Genomic DNA, 21267 nt, shown 5'->3' on the forward strand with positions numbered 1-21267 from the left:
TGCTGAGGCTCAGAATGAGAGTTAGGGCAAGGCTGGGGAATTTGGGGTGGGAGTCAGGAAAGATGGGATAGATGAGGGTTCCTCCACACGGGGCTGCACAGAGAGCCCTCTGGGATTTGATCCTCTTATGTTTGGAGGGGGTGCTAAATATACAGGGATGAGTGCTCCATACCAAAAGAGGGTAGAATCAGGGTCTTACTTGTTAGACTTCTCCCTCACCCACCTTCCTACCCCCCACACCCACCCCCTGGCCCCCACCTCCTCCTCCTCCTTCTCTCTCTCTCTTTCTCTCCAGAGCCAATCAGTACCATCTCAAGGTAGACAGATAGGTCAAGGTCAGGCTATAATTTGCAGGACCCATTGGAAAATGAACTTGCAAGGTTTCTTGTTCAAAACTTATCTAGAGTGTCTGGGTGTAGTGACACATGCCTTTAATTCCAGCACTCGGGAGGCTGAGGTAGGAAGATCCCTGTGAGTTCCAAGCCAGCCTGAAACCACAGAGTTCCAGGTCAGCCTGGGCTAGAGTGAGATCCTGCCTCAAAAAAACAAAAAACAAACAAATAAAATACTGACCTAGGGCTGGAGAGATGGCGTAGTGGTTAAGCGCTGGCCTGTGAAGCCTAAGGACCACAGTTCAAGGCTCGATTCCCCAGGACCCATGTTAGCCAGATGCACAAGGGGACGCACGCCTCTGGAGTTCATTTGCAGTGGCTGGAGGCCCTGGCGCATCCATTTTCTCTCCCTCACCCCCCCCCCCCGCCTCTTTCTCTCTCTGTCTGTCATTCTCAAATAAATAAATAAATAAATAATTGAATAGCAAAAAAAAATATTTAAAAAATGATCTAGAAGTTCGTGGTGGTAGACTCAGAGCATTCAACTAAACATGAAATCCTTCTAAGCTGGGCACAGATGACCTACTCACAAAGATAGCCCTGGTCAGAATTGCACCCTTGGATATGGTAGTTAACCCAGAGCCCTCTTTTCTAGTCAAGAGAAATCTGCTAGGCAAATGGATAGAAGCAGTAAGGCCCAGAAAGGAAAGAGTAAAGTCTGAGTTTATGCAGCAAAAAAGGAGAGGAAAAAGGGACTGGTAGTCACTAATATGGATGAGCATGTGGCATAGACTAATAGCTTGTCCAGGTCAGAAGTCATCTGAGCTCTGGCTTCACTTAGGGCCAATAAGAAACTGAAGAGGTACCCAGAGAACAAAGGAGGCTGAGCTCCACTGTGACATGGAATCACTTGGGATTCTGTAGCTGGAGGAAGTGAAGGCCTGGAGGGGATGCAACAATGGGGTGGGACCTGGCTGACCAATGAGACCTGAGGAACGCTGCATTCACAGAGTCCAACATCCTCCCATCCATAATGCAGTATTTGCTGAATAGCAATCCATCATGAAGTGAGTGTCACCAAGTGAGCTCACTATCAAAGGAGGCATGTAAGGGGCTGTTTGCTGGTGGTCTCCATTTGAGGAGGGGTGAAGACTAATACCTCTAATTCCAAGAGTAGGCCTGTCTGAGAGGCCTACCTAGGGATTAGGTACAGGAATTAATGGACACATATATCCATCCACGCACATACTGACTGTCCTCCTGTGCTAACATTATGTTCATTGTGCAGGTCAGGAACAAGGGAAGAGGTAGCAAGGCCCTGGAGAGTGGAAAGGGCATTGTGGGATCAGTATGAACAAAGGCCCAGAGGGCCAAGGGACACATGTTCCCCTAGATCTTTAGTGGTAGTGGTGGGAGATTAGGAGACAAGTCTGACAGCCCAAAAGCAAAGAAAATGTGGATAGGGGTCTAGTGATGATAGACAGTGGCCAGGATTTGGTGGTGGCTTAGAGATGAGGCATAGCAGGGGACTTTTTGAGCAAAACAAGAACTGTGGTCCTGATGGAGAAAGGGCAGTCAGGAAACCCTGAGGTCTGGGGAGCCACCCAGATGCTCCAAGATCCTCAATACTGTACTTTAACAGAGTGGATATACCCCATAATCTGCACATACTGGAATGGGCTACCACCACACCTTAGACTTTTCACTACCTCTCTCTAAAATGGCAGATTGGCCCTTCTCTTTATGACAACAATTGCAGCTATTTATTTATTATTACTATTATATATTTTATATGCTATCAAATATAATATATATAATATGTTATATATAATTATATATGTTATTAGTGCCATGCATCATGCCAACCCTTCTGTGTATATCACATCCCTTCATCCTCACCACAGTTCAGGGAGGAAGGGGTGATTGTGATTCCCATCTTGTATATAAGAAATGAGCTTAGATGGGCTGGAGGGATAGCTTAGCGGTTAAGGCATTTGCCTGCAAAGCCAAAGGACCCAGTTTGATTCCCCAGGACCCATGTTAGCCATATGCACAAGAGGGCGCATGCGTCTGGAGTTCATTTGCAGTGGCTGGAGGTCCTGGTGCACCCATTCTCTCTCTCTCTTCCTCTTTCTCTGTCAAGATAAATAATATATATATATATATATATACACACACACACACACACACACATACATACATACATATATATGTATGTATATATATATACATATACATACATATATATATGTATGTATATGTATATGTATATGTATATATATTAGAAAAACAAAGAAATAAGCTCAGAGAGGTGAACTCACTTGCCTGGAGCCACATAGCGAGTTACCTGGTACTTTCTCTTTCTGCCATAGCTGGCTGGCTTGCGAGCATAGAGGAAGCCTTCCCACCCCATAACCTGTTAGCTGGATTTTGCTTAAACAAATAGCTGGTTCCTCTTCCTCCTCTGGTTTCTTCATGCGAAAGGGCTTCTGTACTCCCCTCATCTTCACTCTTAGGTGGACCCCTGGTCAGAGGCCTGTGCAGCCCACATGTGGCACCCCGGCTCCTTTAACCAAAGACACTATAACTTTGGTTAAAAGCCCCAATCTGAAGTTGCAGGTATCTCCCCTCCCCTTTGCCTCTGATGTGCTGTGTGACCTTGAATCCTGGTGCTTCAGCCTCCCATGTGCCCACTGGGGCCTAGTGGCTGCAGATGGCAGCAGCATTGTGCCTGTGAGGAACAGCCCCTTCCCTGCTGCCTATCCCTGAGGCAGCCCCTAATCTCTGGGAGCGGCTGTTTACAAGGCCCTCTTCCTCCCACTTCCCCTGGAAGCTCTCCCCCCGGGCTGTTCTCACATGCCAGCTAGGGCCTCCTGGGGTGGGGTGCATAAATGAAGACCTCATAAAGATCTCACCGATAACTTGGTTATTACATTAGGTTTATAGCCTTGGAAGAGAAAGATCAAGGCTCAGCTTGTACTGGCAATGGTGGGTTTGAGTGAAGTGAGTGGGCACCATGGCCAGTGTCAGACTTACCGTGCTCCCACCTCTAGCCTACTCTGTCTGTAGTCTGTAGACCAAGGACCAGCCAACCCACAGTCTTACTTTGTGACCTTGGGCAGGTGCTTCTTGTCAGAAACAGAGATTGCAAATACTGCTCTTCCCAACTCCAGGGGGCAGTGCTGAGCCTCCGAGTGGGTGGTGGGCTCATCAGAGGCAATTTTGCCTTCCAGACCCTCCTCTTTCTCTTCTCAACTCCTCCTACCACTCCAGTGGCAGAGGTGCCATCTTATGGCATTTCAGGGCACTACAGAAGTGTTCAGATTTGGTATCTAATCTCTGGTGCTAGAAAAAGGGGTTTGAGGAAAGGAAGCATCCTCCTCCTTCACAGACACCAGGAAGCAAAGGAGATGCTAGAACCAGCACCCAGAGTGCAGAATGCCTATGAGAAGGCCACTGGGTCTGACCCTGTGTACAGACAGAGGTTGCAAAGGAAAAGGTACTACTGTGAGTCAGTGATCAAAGCATGGATGGGGACCACACATCCCAGCTGTGGTCTGGTCTCACATCCCACCCTCCACAGTGCACCTCAGCTACCTGCTCTCAGCTCCTGCAGTGGCCCCAACTGGTCTTGGGATAAAAGCCAGGCTTCCTCTGGCTTCCAGTAACCCCTGATTATTACCTCATCAGCCTTTTACTCAGTCTGCATCATCTTTCTTTTCCCTCTGGTCCAGCCCACCAAGCACTTTGTAGCTTCTAATCTGCAAATTTCCTCCACTTTCAATTCTGTTCCCATTCCTGCTTTGTACATAGCCTTTCAACCTCAGGGTTGAGTTTGAAGTGTCTCTTCCCCAGAGAAGAAGCCTTTGTAGACCTGAGCAAGAATCCCATCTGTCCAGTCATCTCTGTAATCTCTGCATTCTTTCATCATACTTATCATCAGTTGGTATTATTATTATTATTATTATTTTTTTCGAGGTAGGGTCTCATTCTAACCCACGCTGACCTGGAATCTACTATAGAGTCTTACAATGGCCTTGAACTCATGGCGATCCTCTGCCTCCTGAATGCTGGGATTAAAGGCATGCGCCACAACACCCAGAAATTTGTGTTTTCTTTAGTGTTTGCATGTGAGCTCTGTAAATGGTACAGGGGGGCACTTAGTAGGTACTAAGCAAACTTCTGTGGTATAGGTGGATGGTGGAAGAAACAGGACAGAGACAGCCTTGGAGCCAGATTGAGAGGCCTCATTTGGTGACCTGCTGTGTATCCTCAAGCAGGTTCTAAACCTTAGGAGCCAGTGAGGGACAAATAATGTGGCCTTCAAAGGCTCTCCCGTGTGCTGGTCTTTGAGCCATTGGTATATGGCAGAAAGATGCACACTAGTGTCCTGTGGTGGGCAAAGGGACAGGGGGAGGCTGAGTGGGAAACACCTTGAACCTTCATGTTCTAGGATCCTGGCGATGTCAGTGGCTATGGCCTGGTAAAAGAAATCCTAGGAAATGGAAAGTGGCCCATGTCACCATTCCCTGTGCCTGCTCAGATGGTGCTATATTGTGCCTAGGAGATCAGGGCAGTGCTCGCTCTGTGCCTCAGGTGCCCCAGCTGCAAGTATAGCATCTACCTGCCTGCTCAGGTGTGCTGTGGGGCGGGGCACTACACTGGGGTCAGAGGCCCTGCATCTGTCTCAGAGGCTACCTGTGAACCTCATGCAGCATCCTAATGCCAGGGAACATTACAGAAGGGGCGGGGGCAGGCAGAAAGATTGTAAGAGCCACAGAGTAGGCTGGAGAGATTGCTTAGTGGTTAAGCGCTTGCCTGTGAAGCCTAAGGACCTCGGTTCGAGGCTCGGTTCCCCAGGCCCCACGTTAGCCAGATGCACAAGGGGGCGCACGCGTCTGGAGTTCGTTTGCAAAGGCTGGAAGCCCTGGCGCGCCCATTCTCTCTCTCTCCCTCTATCTGTCTTTCTCTCTGTGTCTGTCGCTCTCAAATAAATAAATAAATAAATAAATAAATAATAATAAAATTTTTTTTAAAAAAAAAAAGAGCCACAGAGTGAGGAGTTTCCTAAAGCACCCCCTCAAGACCGAATGATGCATTCATAACTCCTCAGTGAATACCAATAACCCCACTGAGGAGGGCCCCCAGATATATAACTGACATGTGATTTGTTCATGCAGTAAAGGTCATAATTAATAAAAATAAAAATTATTTAAAAACAGAAGACCCGTATTCTCTATACCCATCCAATAGACAGTCTCTTGAGGTCCTTCTGTCCCTAATACCGAAGATGACTACTGCTTCCTCACACCCCACTCCTGACCTGGGAGCCTGTGGGGCAGCGTCAGGAGCTTGGGAAAGCCAGCTGTGGTGGCTGCTGTTCTTGTCTGCCTGAGTGCTGAGCTGGCCCACAGGACTTCTTCCCTTAGGGGTCCCTTTCCATCTTTTCAGTCCACCCTACAGAACTGTTTCCAGCTGTTAGTGTGGGAAGGTCTTAGAGGAGGATCTACTCATCATGGTCCCCTCCTTCAGGGAAAGGCATCGATGCAAGAGTTCAGAACAAGTCTCAACCACACTCCTGCCTGCACAGACACTGCACAAACACATGCCAGCATGAGCTGCTTCCATCATGGCTATGAACAGGCCTCTGCTCTAGCCCTGATCTTATCTTTCTGTCACAGCAACTCTAGACAATCCCTGAAGATCAGTGTCCTTGGGGGTGGGGGTGCTCTCTTGTTCTGCCCATGGTCTTGCACCAAACACATACATCTCATGTCAGGCCTCTCACAAGCCTGTGATGTAGGCACTTGCTTCCTCATTTTACAGTTCCAAGGCTCAAAATGTCTTTAGGGTCACACAGCTAGGGAGTGGCCTAGCTGCATTGGAATTGCAGTCTCACATCTCAGTCTCTTGACCCTTGACTATTCCACCAGGCTGTGGGAATAGGAGGTGCAGAGGCCTCAAGGCCCAGAGCCCTCCTCATGCCATCAGTGTGCTGTTGTACTCTTCCCACCCACCCTCAGACCTGTGCCAGACTGGGCTGTCAGGATATGGGCAGAGAGAACATTCACGGCTTGTCCTGTCCACAGTAGAGCTGGAACTATGCTAGTCACCCCAGCAGGATAGCACTGCTCAGCCCATCCATGCATGGTGCTTGTGCTGACTACACAAGGGCCAAACAAGGCTGGCCTCTGGGCACCCACTCTTCTAGCCACCATGCTAAGCTCCTAGAGAACAGTACAAATCCCAGCTTTCCAATGAACTGGTTCTTGAATCATCATTGCTTATCAAAGCAGGAAACTGAGGCTCAGGTGGTCCAGTGACTTGCTCAAGGTCCAGCTTGGATGCAGAGAAGCTGGGATGTGAACCAAGCTTAAGCTCTGGCCCCCAAGCCTGCCTTTAGTAGTGGCAGTTCCTTCTCAGTGGTCCAGGCTTCTACAAGTGGCCTGTGGTGCTCTGTGTAGCTTCTCATCTCCTGCCCTCATCTCAGTGGAAGGAGGACAAACAGTCCTGGTGCCTACCAAGGGTTAATGGTGGTAGGACTAAGTGATTCCAGATGGGCCAGGGGATGGCTGGGCTGGCCGGAAACCGGCAGCCGCCAGCTTCCCCAGGGAGCCACCACCAACCACCCCCTCCTCTCTGTGCTCCATCTCTGGCCCCCAGCTGTCCTCTGCCCTGGGGCTCACCAGCCTCCTCTCCCTAGTCAGAGCCCAGCTCTGAGGGAAACTGGCAAGGCATCCCAAAGGCTTTCCAACACTGAGCCTGGCCAGAAAACTGAGGCTTAGGCAGGGCTGAGACCTATCCAACATCTCCCAACAAGTTGAGGGCCAGATGTCCTCACTTCCATTGGGAACTAGGGGATGAACGCTCCTCCTGACTATCTTGATCGCTGCAACTAGTCTACAGGTTCAGGGAATTGTGCCAAGGTGAATGCTGGGAGTTCAGTTGTGACTACCTTTCTGTTGCTCTCTTTCATTTTATATTTGCTTATTATTTATGTTTTGAATTTGGGGCTCAAACACAGGGAGTTGTCGGTTCCTTTCTCTTATATTTGCTTGTGTATATGTGTGGTATGCACATGTATATGCATGCTTATGTGTGTGAGTCACATGTATGCACATGCATGTAGAGGCCAAAGCTTGACATCGAGTGTTTTCTTCAATCATCCTTCTTGAACTTTATGTTTTGAGACAGGATCTCTCCTTGTACCTTACGGATTAGGCTAGACTTATCTGGCCAGCAGGCCCCAGAGATCACCTGTCTCTATCTCTTCAACATTGGGATTACAGGCATATGCTTCTGTGCCCAGCTTTTACTTGCGTATGGGGACCCCAACTCAGGTCCCCATGCTTGTACAGCAATCACTTTTCCCATCAAGCCATCTCCCCAACCCCTGGCTATCAATTTCTGCTAGGTCTTTAGCACAGGCCTGGCCTTATTGTCTATGACATCACCCATGCTCCTCCGTGACTCACTGGCCATCAAGCCCTGCTTTGAGACCCTTCTTCCATATTGCTATTGAGATGAGACCAAGAAATTATGGCAAGACAAATGACTATGGTGGGCATGGCATCTCAGTTCAATCAGACTGCCCAGCTCCACCACTACAGGAACGGACTGGGGCAGCGTGACACAGAGGCATAGAGAACCGAGTGGAAGAAGGGAAGAGTCTGCCTCTGCATGTGGCCTGGGCCATCTTTCTCCTTCACCCCGCCCCAGGGCTCGGTTTACCAGTGTGCACAATAGTGGGGAAGGAGTGGCTAGGCACGATTGTCCACACCCCTTTGAAACAACACCCTTTCTGTCTGAGGGCAAGGAGTCTGTGACCAGAGATCTAATCTGGGGAGGTGAGGGGGAAGAGAACAACAAACCTCCTGGGGGAGGAGCAGTGGCCCTGGGGAAGAAGAGCAAGAGCATGGACTGGAGCTCATCAGGAGCTGAATAAAAGAACCACAGGGTAAGTCAGGAGGAAGAGGCAAGGCACCAGCCTATGTTAGTGAGGGTCTTACTGGAGGTCCTACATCCTCTTCCTTAATGTAATATACAAGGTCTGCTTCTGCTGCTCTATGAGCCTAAAGACCCAGGTTCAATTCCCCAGGACCCACATAGGCCAGATGCAAAGAGTGGCACATGGAGTTCATTTGCAACAGCTGGAGGCCCTGCTGCACCCATTCTCATTCATTCTCCCTCCCTCCCTCCCTCCCTCCCTCCCTCTCTCTCTCTCTCTCTCTCTCCCTCTCTCATAAATGCACAAAATATTTTTAAAATATTTTTTTAAAAACAGGGCAAATAATCTCTTCCTAGTGCCCCATGGACTTTGAGATGCTAGAAAAGAAAATCTGTTGGACTACTTTGGGAAAATCACATTCCCTCTCTTTGCCAATTCATACCTCCAAACCTTACTTTCTTCTTCTGAAAAATGACTAATTATTGTACCATTTCTTCTAATTCACACTTGTTAGGAGTACCATCAGAGTCCCAGGCCTGAAATCTGATGGGGGGGAGTATTCTAGCAGACAAGGTTCTGCCACCACGGCCTGTAGAGTCCAATCAGAAACACAAGAAAGGAGTTTTCTATATCTAATGTGGTCCTACTGGAAAGAAATGGAGGACTGTTGTCCTCATACCTGTCTTGTAGGTACTGACAAGAGCCACAGAGTTGTAGAGGGGACAAATCTAAGGCAGGGATCAGGGAAAGCACATAGCCAAGTGGCCTTGGTCGTCCTGTGGCCTGGCCTCAGGTCTGGTTCTACGAGGTCCTACAGGCTCCTGAGCAGTTGTCATGGCTTGTGGGATAAATTCAGTCCTTGTCGTGAGATCCTTTGGGGGATACTGCCTAGAACCCTGATTCTGAAGTTATCTGCCTGCAAGACTTGCTGTTCCTGGAAACTAAGAATATACTGGTACTTATTTTTTGTTTGAGACAGAGTCTCACTATGTGCCCCAGGTTGGACTTACAATGCTCCTGCTGCTGCCTCCAGAGTGCTGGGGCTACAGGAGTCTGCCACCCCAATGGGCTTGTTAGTAATTCTTATCTTGGTATTCTGCACCTCAAAGGGGAGGAAAGAAGTTGGGTAAAGTTAAACTAATAAACTAACTATACTTCTTGCACTGCCAGTGTTTAGCTAGACACTCCTTTGATGATTGGCATGTCTTTGGGCAGAGCTAAGCAGATCCCAAGTTTAAGGTAGCAAAGGAGGCAGCTGCAGGTCCAAGTGAGGAGTGAGAACTCAGCAGTTGCAGCCCTTAGGCCCCTGTGACAGAAGTGCTGTGATTCCCTCCAGCTTCCTTTGGGAGTTCCTCAGAAGGCAAGTCAGGAATGTCTCCCAGCTAGCTGGCATCTCACTATCTCAATACCATTTCAGAGCCGGTACAGTGCTCAGTGCATAGTAGATGCTCACGTGCTTGTTCAGTGAGTGAATGTTGATGGAATCGTCATCGCTTCCTTTCCAGATAGAGAAACTGAGGCACAGAGAAAGTCCCCCCCCTTAGGTACCACAGCAAAGGGAGGCTCCACCACCAGCTAAGCATCAGGCAAGTGAGGCAGGCCTCTCTAATAAAGTGACTCAGTGGCTGGCGTGGGATGCGGAATTTCTAAACATCCCCTCACGTCCTGAGAGAGCAGGCGACGGGAGGGACCGAGAAGAGGAAAGGAGGAAGAAAAACAAGAAACTTAGGGGGAAAGAAAGAGGGGGAGAAACCTGAAATTGAAAACAGACGCACGAGTCCACCCTCCCGGCCCCACTGCCCCCTCCTCCTCTCAGCCCGGCCAATCAGAGGCCGCCCTGCAGCCTTTCCCCCCAGTGTGGCGGGGCGGGGGGAGCCCTCGGTGGAGAGAGCCCCTCCGGCGGCGCTGGGCCGCACTCCCGGCCGCCCTATCTGGGTCGCGGGGCTGCTCTGAGAGTTACTTACAGGGAGAGGAGGCGCTCAGAGCCGGCCTGGCAGCCAGCACCCTCCAGCCAGCCCGGGCGAGCCAGCCAGACCCAGGGCGGCCCCTCCCGGCGCGGTCTCCTCCCAGAGGATGCTTTGGGAGTGAGGCGCGGGGGCCACTCAGCACCCCGTGCAACCCTCCACTCCCCTGAGCCTCCTGGGGCTTGACGCGGTCAGGCCGACCCTTCTACCCAGCTGTTGCCCAGTAGGAACATAACAGAGAACAGTGAGGAGGACTTCCTGGAGGGGGTGACAGCCAACACCCTGGGATTGTACCCACATCAAGAACCATCCTCAGTAATGGTAAGTGTCCGGTGAGGGGTCATCTAGCCCAGCCAGGGCCTTGTCTTCTTATTCTAGCATGCGCCTCCATGGGCAGGGAAAAAAAAATTTTTTTTTAACAAAAACAGATGGAAGTAGGCCCCGGAAGCTTGCCGTGCATGAAGTTAAGGCCAGGGGAGCGAGCTGACCCTTCCTGCGTGTAGTTGCTGCCCCTCAACCCTAATGCCCCTAGCCCTCTTCGGACACCCTCCCCAGAAAGTTCTGGGTGTTGGATAAGCAGGACCTTCAAGACATAGCACAGCCTGTGGGGGAAGGGAAGAACTGGGAGGGACATGGGAGAGGAATCCAGAGATGGCAAGCAGGGTACAAAGATGGGGATCTAGCAAGGACCTGGGGACCTCAGGCCCCTAGCTCCTGACCCTTCGCCCTTGCCTTGTTTCTAAGAATCAGTCTGGCTCTGGGCTGGTCAACTACCAACCAACCTTGGGGGATTTAAATGTATTTGCAAAATTTCCAGGCTTGTAAGATGTACTTCCAAACCTCTAGCCACTAGGAAAGTTCTGGTTCCCGAAAGTCTGGGTAGGGGAGGGTGTGATAATTGGCAGCTGGAATTGGGGTCTAGGATCCCCACTGTAAGGTCTGTGGGCTCCTCTGTGAGAACGGGTTGTGGCTGGACAGTTCTGTCCCAAGAGGCTGCTCAGGTCTCCTACCCACCTCCTCCTTCCCTTTCTCCACTTGGTCCTAAAACCTGAATCCTGAGGCTGATCATAAGAGTGCCCATAGAAAACACTACCTTCTGATTCTGACAATAGCAGTCTTGAGGGACATACTTTTTCTTCAGGAGAGCCCCCAGGACCTCCTAAGGAAGGGATGGTTTCTTCCTCTCCCTTAATGTGACAGCCACTAATCATAGTTACATGGGAGACTTAGTGGCAGAACTTCCCCTACCCCAGTACCTACCCCAAACTTGAGATTTTTGGTTCTATATGAGATTCCAGAATTTACCAAGGAATTTGTACCACCCAGCCTATGGACATTTGGCATCCCCACACACCCAACCTGGACTGCTCCTCCTCATCACTTCCCTTCTATGAGCGCTCCTGACTATACCTCTTCCAGGCAGTCTTCCTGTGTGCCTCCACCTTTCCAGGAGCCCTTCCCACTGAAACCCTGCTCTGTGGCCCTCTCTGCTGCTATTCGGCTTACATATCACTGTCAGTCTCTGCTCTTGCTGTCTTATGTGCCACCCTAGAACAATTCCAGAATTCCAAGCCCTGCCAGCCCAGATTGGCAGCCACACAGGTCCCACTGTGTACTTAGGGGTCATGCATATTTAACTTCCCAATGAAAGAGGTTTTTTCTTACCTTTTCTCTCCACATTGTAAAAGGAGGTCTGGATCAATGACTGCTGATGGAAAAACGGAATCTGCACTAAAGAGGAACTTTCTAACTAGGAGAAAGCTCCTTAGTGTATTCAGTTTCCCAGAGGGCTCTGTGTGTAAATAAGCTCCTGCAGAGCCTGTTTTCAGAGGTCCTGAGAGCAAGAAGGGCTGGGAAGTAGGCTGTGAGGGACTATGTGTGGAATCCTTAAATCCCTTCTGGTTCTGAGATTTTAATCCCCATAGGCTATGGTTTTGTGAGGAAGCAAGGCTTTGGCCCACACCAATGCTGGACTCGAAAAAAGAATGAAGGAATGGACCCAGGGACCCAACCCTTGGTGGGAACAGGTTTAGAATTCATGTACTTGTTGCTCCCCATGCAGAAGCCAAATTGGCATTCCTGCCAAGCCTTAATGTCTAGAGCCTTAGGAAAGCATCTTCCTGAGCCCTCATGGCTGGTCCCAAGGCTCCCTTCTCCCCAGGGGCTCTCAGAGGTGGTGGACACCCAGTGTGGTGCAAGAGAGTGTGAATCAAAGTGTACAGCTGCGTATGGCTTTACCACATGCATTAATATCCTCATTCCTTCTGCCTCCGAGCAGGTTTGTTTGATGTCTTGATGCCTGAACCTTTCATCTGCCAGAAGTACCAACTTCTCTATCCCTTGACAGACAGGGCCATCCCTAGGGAGGGCCAGAAGCACAATAATTACCCAAATGTCAGAGATGAAAAGGATGTTAGGGCTCACCTGTTTGACTTCCCTATTGTATGAGTGTGGACCCGAGGTCTGGAAAAGGGTTGTACCTCAGGCTACACAGATCACAGGCAATGGAGAGCCCAGGACATGTGTGTCATGCCCTCAATGCCTTTCTAAAGACCTGGAGGGGCCGAATATTTAGAGCCCAGCCTTCAAATCTCTGGGGTGGATTTGGGGTAGAGGGCATATTTGAATGAAAGAAGAGTAAAGCCTTTTTTTTTTTTTTTTTTTTTTTTGAGATAGGGTCTTATATAGCTCAGGCTGACTTTAAACTTGCTATATAACTAAGGATGACCTTGAACTTCTGATCCTTCTGTCTTCACCTCATGAATGTTGGTATTACATGTTGTGTGCAAGGTGCTGAGAATAGAACATAGCTTTGTGCATGTTGGACAAACACTCTGCCAACTGAGCCGCACCCACTAAGCCTTCTTGGTGACAGATGGGAAACCCTTGGGGTAGTTTTCTAGCCCAGGAAACCTTCAGTACTACCCTTTCTTTCTTCTAGGCATAACTTTTGTTTCTATAAAGAGCATATAGAGAGGGGAAGGGGGAGAGCTCATTGACTCCAGAGGCCCATCTAGCTGTGCTTTTAGTCCTTGAAGTCTCTACTAGGCCTCTTGAGACTGTTTTGCCACATTTTGTTGCCACCCTTGTTACTTTTCTTTCCTGGAAAGTGGGTCCCTAAGAGCTGTGGTCCCTCCAGCTCCTCTACTTAGGAGGCTGAGCCAATGTGGTACAAAAGCAACAGGAAATTCCAGCCCACCCCAGAGGGACAGGGTTCAGCTTTCTAAACTTGTCACAGAAGCCTGGTCCCTCCCAATCCAGAGCATTGGACATGAAAGTAATGGTTCAGGTTTGACCAAGTGGTCTGCGAACTGCTCCTCTTACACCTGTACTGGCATCTTTGCCAGTATCCAGCTTGAGTCTAGCTCCTGAATGATTAGTGCTATAGAGAATAGGTAAATAAACATGACAACATGGACAGACACACAGATCACTTTTCCTTGACTTCAGGGAACAAAGGGCGAACCTTCATGCCTGCAGACACCGTCTTGAAATTCTAACTTTTTTTTTACATTCCTAAGAAGTTTTCAAAATCTTTTTAATATTTTATTTTTTTAAGTTTTATTTTATTTGTTTATTAGAGATGGGAAGAGAGAGAGAGAATGGGTGCACTAGGACCTCTAGACATTGCAAACGAACTCCAGATGCATACACCACCATGTGCATCTGGTTTACGTGGGACATGGAGAATCAAACCTGGGTCCTTAGACTTTGCAGGCAAGCACCTTAACCAATAAGCAATCTCGCCAGCCCTTAATATTTTTATTTATTTATTTATTTATTTATTTATTTATTGGTTTTTTGAGGTAGGGTCTCACTCTAGCCCAGGCTGACCTGGAATTCACTATGGAGTCTCAGAGTGGCCTCAAACTCACAGCAATGCTCCTACATCTGCCTCCCAAGTGCTGGAATTAAAGGTGTGTGCCACCACGCTCAGCTTTTATTTTTATTTATGTAGTTGAGAGAAGGAGAGAAAGCAAGGCAGTGGGCATGCCAGGGCCTTTAGCTGCTTGTGCCTGTGGCTTTGTGTGGATACTGGAGAATCAAACTTGGGTCCTTTGGCTTTTCAGGCAAGTGCCTTAAATGCTAAGCCATCTCTCCAACCTAAAATTCTAACCTTTAATGAGGTGCCCCACCTTCTAATTGTACATCTGCCACATAGGGACTTCTGGCTGAATTTGGTAAGGCTTATTCTGGGAACTGGCCTCTCTGACTCCACTGTTCTTATCCCAAACCATAGCCTCCCATGAAATGCTAACCTGTTCATGTCACTCTTTTGCATGCCCCACTCTCATGCTTGGTATGGCAGCATGATCACCATCAGCAGCTAGCCACCTTGCATCACTGTCAATGCCCTGAAAAGTTGGCATCGTGATACATCTAAGGCAAAGCTCAGAGTCTCACCCAGCACCCCTGACCTTTCCCAAAGGTTCACCTTCCTTCTTTGCCCATCACTTAGCACTTTGCTGACAAATCTCAGATCTAGCCTAAGAGCTGCCATCATCGCCCTTCCTCCCAATGCCTTGCTGTCTCCCACTTCCCCAGCATTGCTTCTGCAAGCCCTGTAGAATGGTATGTCCTGGTATTATCTGCCAGAGAACTCAGGCCTAGTGGCCCAGCCTGAGGCCACCTCCCAGGAAGCTCTGCACCCTCCCCACTGGAAAACCAAGATTCATAGCCACTGCTGTTTACTGAAATGGCCTTGGACCATCTCTAACCCTCAAAGCAACAAGAAAGGGAGTCTCATGCCACTTTCCACGAAACTGAGACTCAGAAAAGTGAAATTCAGAGAGGCACACAGATAGGTAGAACTGGGGCTTGGACATAGATTAATGGCTTTAAACTGGTATTGCTCCTCTTGGTCTGGCTGGGCCTCTTTGTCATTTCTCCACCCTCAGTGGCCTTGGGCACAGCCTATTGGCTTTAGGGTTCCATGTGTCTATTCTGCCTCCAGTAGCCACATTCTGGGAGGAAAAGAGACACCCTTGCCATACCAACCCAGTTTCCAGCCCAAGGAATCCTCTGTCATTAAGGGACCGCTACAGTCCAGGCCTGAGGATCAGAAGAGTGCATGCCATACAGCCATTTGATCCCATGCTGTGTAAGCATCCACCAAATACCTACTACCTTCCAGAAGGGCTCCTGCCAAAGGAGGAACTACTGCTGATAGTTCCAGACTGGCAACAGATCCCCACCGCCAAATGCATTGAGGTTCAGCAAGGAGGAATGCTCATCCCTGTACTTGTAGCGATCCCTAATAATCAGTTGGTGTTTCTCCCAATTTGAGGATAATCAAATGGAAGGATTAAGACAAAGGTATAGATAGGACTCAGTGGATATCCAGTAGACTAGGGATAGCAGTCAAATGTGGCTTATGATCCCAGAGCAGCCCCTCAGTGGCAGAGTGCATTCATTCCACCATGTTGAGCCTCAGTGCAACCCGGGGTTGGGGAGCTGCTGCCATCAGCACCTCCTCCTTCCTGAAAATCCCTTCTAGGAAGCTTTCTGTGACATCTCCTATATCACACGCATTCCCTTGCTGACCAGCCCAGTCTTCCAGCTGTGTGCTCCAGATAAGTGAGTGCCTTTCCTGTGAATGAAGAGGGTTGAAGAAGATAGTCTCTGGCTTTGCGGAGACAGGTAATAGGCCCAGTCCTGACATCTTCTTGTCTTAACTCCATCCACGGATGGCTCAGAGAGGACAAGTGACAGGCCTTGGAAGAATGAGAAGGTGACGCCTGGAGACAGGGTGGGCAAGAGATGCTGAGAAAGTAAGATGGTGAATGAAATGTGGAAGAATGCCCTTCCTCCTGATCAGCTGCCCAAAAAGGCTCTGAAGAGAATCTCAATGTTCTGCAACTGGCACAGAGCAGTGGTGGGGTTTTCTCTTAGCCAGCTGCCCTGCCTGATCTGTGGGCTGTGGGCTGATGGGTCAGTAAGAATAGGCTTCAAGGTCTGTCTGCCCCCTGCCCACTTGGCTCTGAGAAAGCATTCTTTCTGCGGTCCCCCAGCCCACAGCGGATCCTGCCTGGCAGCGGCCTGGAAACAGAAGGTTTGCTTGTCTCTGCCTGCAGCACCCCCTCCTCAGCTCCAGTCTCGGGACCCCTCTCAGGGGCTCTTTTGGCTGCCACAGCCTGGCACTCTCTGTTGCCATGGCACCGGCCAAGATGAGGCTCTGGAGGGTGGGGCAGAGAGAGCAGCTGAGGGAGATGGACGTTAGAACTCTGCAGCTAGGGAGGCCCTGGCCTTCTGTGCAAGGGGTGCTGGGCCCACAGGGGCAGACCTAAGGCAGAGCTGGTCACACACTCAGGCCAACTCTCTCCATGACATATCTCTTCATATGGATGCTTCTCCTCAGCCTCATCTCCGGAACCTCAGGCTCTGCACTAAATTGGCAGAAGGGTTCTGGGTTCTACTCTGCTTTGGCTTTCAGGTGATTCAATGGCCTTTGTATACACTGCTCTCAGGGAGGGCAGGGGCAGGCTCTGACCTTGGAGGATCTTCTTGCCCTGAGACCAGAGATTTTGTATTATGCACTTCACATGGGAGCAGTTCACTCTGGCAGTTGTTTCCGGTTGGGAGATAGGTGATCTTGCTTAGCAGTTAAGAAAGCAGGCATTAGGGGCTGGAGAAGATGGCTTAGTGGTTAAGGCATTGGCTGCAAAGCCAAAGGACCCTGGTTCAATTCCCCAGGACCCATGTATGCCAGATGCACAAGGGGGCACATGCATCTGGAGTTCATTTGCAGTGGCTAGAGGCCTTGGCACACCCATTCTCACTCTCTCTCTCTACCTTTCTCTCTCTCCCTCAAATACATAATAAAAAGAAAGAAAATAGGCATTGGACTCTGATCCATGTGGGTTTACATTTTGTCCTAGCTCCTCTGGTTATTGACCATGTGACCTGGGACAGGTTACAAAATCTTGCCTGAGACTCAGTGTTCTCCTCTGTGAAATGGTAATAAGAAGCACACTCCTGAAGGACTGTCGTAACAATAGACCAAAATCCACAGATCATCACTGAGCCAGTTGCCTGGTTTGAAATTTGTTAGGGCTTTTGTTTGTTTTCAGATTGGAGGGCATTTAAACAGTAAGTGGGAAGGAAGATGTCCTGAGGTGGGATTGGGGAAACTGATGGACAGAAGCAGGACCAAAAGGTAAGGAATAGAGTGAGACAGACTGCTTGGTATAAAAAACAACAATGAGCTGGGCATGGTGGCACACACCTTTAATCCCAGCACTTGGGAGGCAGAGGTTGGATGATCGCAGTGAGTTCAAGACTATATAATGAATTCCTGGGTTAGAGTGAGACCCTACCTCAAAAAAAGGGGGTGCTGGAGTGGTCAAAAGGTGCTTGCTTGGGCTACAGAGATGGCTTAGGGGTTAAGGTGCTTGCCTGTGAAGCCTAAGAACCCAGGTTCTACTCTCCAGATCCCGTGTTAGCCAGACACACAAAGGTGAGGCAAAGGCACACATGCCCACGAGGTAGCACAAGTGTCTGGAGTTCGATTGTAGTGACTGAGACCCTGGCATGCCAGTTCTCTGTGTCTCCTCTCTGTCTGTCTCTCTCTCTCTCTTGCTTACTCACTTGCTTTCTCTCTCTCTCTCTTAAAAAAAAAAAAAAAAAAAAAAAAAAAAAAACCTGACAGCTTGGTTTTGATTCCCCAGTACCCATGTAAAGCCATATGCACAAAGTGGCTCATGCATCTGGAGTTTTTTTTTACAGTGGCAAGAGGTTCTGGTGTTCCCATTTCTCTCTCTCTCTTGTTGCAAATAAATAAAATAAATAAATAAAACAATAACCACAACATTGTGGCAGCCTGACCACTGAGCATCCTGAGCTGCCCATGTAGACGGAGCCAGGGAAGGTGGTGAGGTTCTTACTGTGGCAGGTGTGCAATTGTAGAGAGGGTGGGAAATGAGAATGTGAACTGTCTCTCCCTGTAACTGTCTACTTAGCTTTGCCCAGCCCAAAAGACAGTGTGAGGGCTGGAGAGATGGCTTAGCGGTTAAGCGCTTTCCTGTGAAGCCTAAGGACCCAGTTCAAGGCTTGATTCTCCAGGATCCACGTTAGCCAGATGCACAAGGGGGCGCACGCATCTGGAGTTCGTTTGCAGTGACAGGAAGCCCTGGCGCACCCATTTTCTCTCTCTCTCTCTCTCTCTCTCTCTCTCTCTCTCTCTCTCTCTCTGTCTCTCTGCCTCTTTCTCTCTCTGTCAGTCTCAAATAAATAAATAAAAATGAACAAGAGATAAAAATAAAAAATAAAGGAGTGTGAAATCCAGGCATGGATGCTGGTACATGCACGCCTTTACTCCCAGCACTCAGGAGGCAGAAGTAGGAGGATCGCCGTGAGTTTGAGACCATCCTGAGACTACATAGTGAATTCCAGGTCAGCTTGGGCTAGAGTGAAACCTTACCTCAAAAAACCAAAAAGAAAAAGAAAGAAAGAAAAAAAAAGACTGAGGGGCTCTAAGCAATGCTCTTGCCCAAGTGTTCTCAGGGGGACTGTCTGCTCAGGATTCAGCACTGGAGCCACTGTTGGCAAAGCTGTGTGATTCTGGACAAATGATATGACCTCTTTGTGGCTCAGTTCCCTCATCTGTAGAACAGGAAAGTGGTATGATGCCATGAGATTGGACTAAGAATGTGTGAGATTATTCATAGGAGCAGTTTAGCCCATGTGGTGGTTGGTTAAATCCTAAACCAGAGGAAACTGTTATCCTTGATCTTAAGGCCATCTAAGTCCCTGTTCCCTTTGAAAGGACTGAGGAGGGAGTACCCAAGTGAGATCTCAGGACTGGGAGCCAGAAGTCTAAGGCCCTGGGCAGATCCAGGCCATATGGCCTGGAGCTGGCTGTTGGCTGCAGGGGATGAGTGTGAGGGCTACAGGAAGCAGGAAGTGCTTGCTCTGCTGGTGGCTTTCAGCGCAGGGGGAGAGGGGGCAAGAGCATTCTCCTGCCTCCCTCCTCCCTCCTTCCTCTGACCTCCTTCCCAGGCTGGTTCCCAGCCTGTGTGGGGACCCAGGCCTCCTCCCTGGGGCCCCTAGAGCCATGAGGCCCGCACTGAGTGCTTTCCCACGCACTGTTCCAAGTAGCTGGATTGCCATCACCCCACCCCCAGCTCACAAACTCTGGAGGTGGGGGTGGGGGAACTGCAACAGGGGGCCTTGCCAGGGATCCTCAGTTCTTTATCTGCCTGGCTCCTTTCCAGACAGATGTTTCATTTTATTTTGGACTTCCAGAAAATAGGTCATTTCTTTCCATTATATCCCTGGGGAGGCCTCCTGAGGAGAAGAGTTTAGAGCTAGTGGGGAATGTGGGGCCCTGGGGAGCTGGGAGGACAGTGGCCTTCCTCCTTCAGCAGGAGGAACTGCAGCAGAACCTGGGTGTAAGTGATGGTTCCTATAGGTATGGTTGAGAAGTAGTCTGTACCTTAGTGCCAGGGAGACCACAGATGGCCAGGGAGTAACAGGGTCAGATGGATGCTAAAGAGAGGGAATGAGGACAGGTGGCAAAGTGGAATTGAATCAAGGAGCCAGAGAGCGTATGGACAGCCAAAGGCTACCAAGTCCCTGCTTCAAGAAATCTAAATGGCAGATGACAGAGCTATACTGTGCTCTGGGCCCAAATGCTTACTCCCTCAGTGGTAGTACCCTGAGGTTCATAGGGAGATCCACTATGGAAATGTAGCCTGCTGAGAACTTCTCCAACAGGGAAAATGGGGCATGGGATGGAGTGGGGAGAGGGAGCCTCCACCCCTTGCAGGTTTCTCTCCCCACTTGTGACTGTGTCTCCATCCTCCAGACTCTGCTCTGACTCCCAGGATGGGGCTCCTGACTATTACTGCAAGACTACACCCACATTCAGCTAGCCTGGGGAAGGCCACATGGGCCAGACTCTGCCCAGTCCAGGTTGTGCTGGCACTTGCACACTGTCCAGCTGTTGGCTGAGGGCTCTGTCCCTGGCTCCAGATGCCTCTTGCTCCCACACACTCTTCCTCTAGAACTGGCTGCCTCCTCGGAGCTGAGTCATGACATCCTGGCTGAGTCCCCTCCATACATCCCTATCTCCACCCCAGCATTCTATGTCCATACAACTGCCTCTCAGCGCAGAGTCCTGAGAACCACAATGTCAGCTAACAAAGTTCTCCCCCTCCTTTGTACATGCAGATGAGGAAACTGAGGCCCAGAGAAGAGTGGGAGTTATAATACTGTAACAAGAGGAGACAATAACCAGGTCCCTTTTTTTTCCACCCTGAAATTTGTGCCAGGGCAGTAACGAGTCCCTGCTCTGGAGGAGAGAGGACAAGGCTGTGACTCTGAAGACAAGTCTTTGCCCCACTTCTTCCACCAGTTCGGGAAGTCAAGCCTCTAAATCTCTATCTCACCCTGACTGGAACAGTAAAGGGAAAGTGATAGGAGGGTGCTGTGAAGAGGTTAGGGAGAGTTGCAGCTGGACTCTAGGCCTTGAGTAGGCACTGTGGGGGCCACGCAGATAAGCTGTAGCACCCAGATGTCCATCTGAGCTCACCCTGTCTAGACCTAGTGGGACCTCTTACTTCCCTTCTCTAAGCCTCAGTTTTACTACAAGTATGGTGAGATACAGGAAGGGGATTGAATCAGATAGAGGGTCCCTGGCTAATGCACTGGCACTCCAAGCCTTTGACCTCATGCCACTGGGGCTGGGTCTTTTCTGGAGTGTCTTGTTATCTGGACCTGAGTAGGGTTTCCTCTTTCCCCACCTCATGTTTCTGCTTGGCCTGTTCCACTCACTTCCAACAGGACTTTCCACGTTTGAAACCAGCTCAGTAGCAATTATTAATCCTGTGCCAGGTCTCAGTCTTGTCTTAGGACATGGTTTTCTCCCCACAGCATACACACATTCTTGTCTTCCAGTGGCTCGCTTTCTTCTAGAGTCCCCAACATTTAATCACCAAGTCCTATTGACAATCAGCTAAATGAATCTCAAATATCTTTCTTTTAGTATTATTATTATTATTATTATTATTACTATTACTATTTT

At 49.4% G+C, this 21267-nt stretch overlaps 1 protein-coding gene across 1 annotated transcript in view; it reads left to right on the forward strand.

The window, feature by feature from the left end:
• The first annotated feature begins 10164 nt into the window (after positions 1–10164).
• The window catches only part of Pdgfrb (platelet derived growth factor receptor beta), a 41027-nt gene continuing 29924 nt past the window's right edge, over positions 10165–21267 (forward strand). Inside the window, exon 1 of the mRNA XM_004664772.2 lies at positions 10165–10565. Coding sequence (XP_004664829.2) covers positions 10563–10565 — 3 coding nt within the window. The 5' untranslated portion in view covers positions 10165–10562. The remainder of the gene's footprint in view (positions 10566–21267) is intronic.

This window comes from Jaculus jaculus, chromosome 13, assembly GCF_020740685.1.
Source record: "Jaculus jaculus isolate mJacJac1 chromosome 13, mJacJac1.mat.Y.cur, whole genome shotgun sequence".
NCBI classification, from domain to species: domain Eukaryota; kingdom Metazoa; phylum Chordata; class Mammalia; order Rodentia; family Dipodidae; genus Jaculus; species Jaculus jaculus.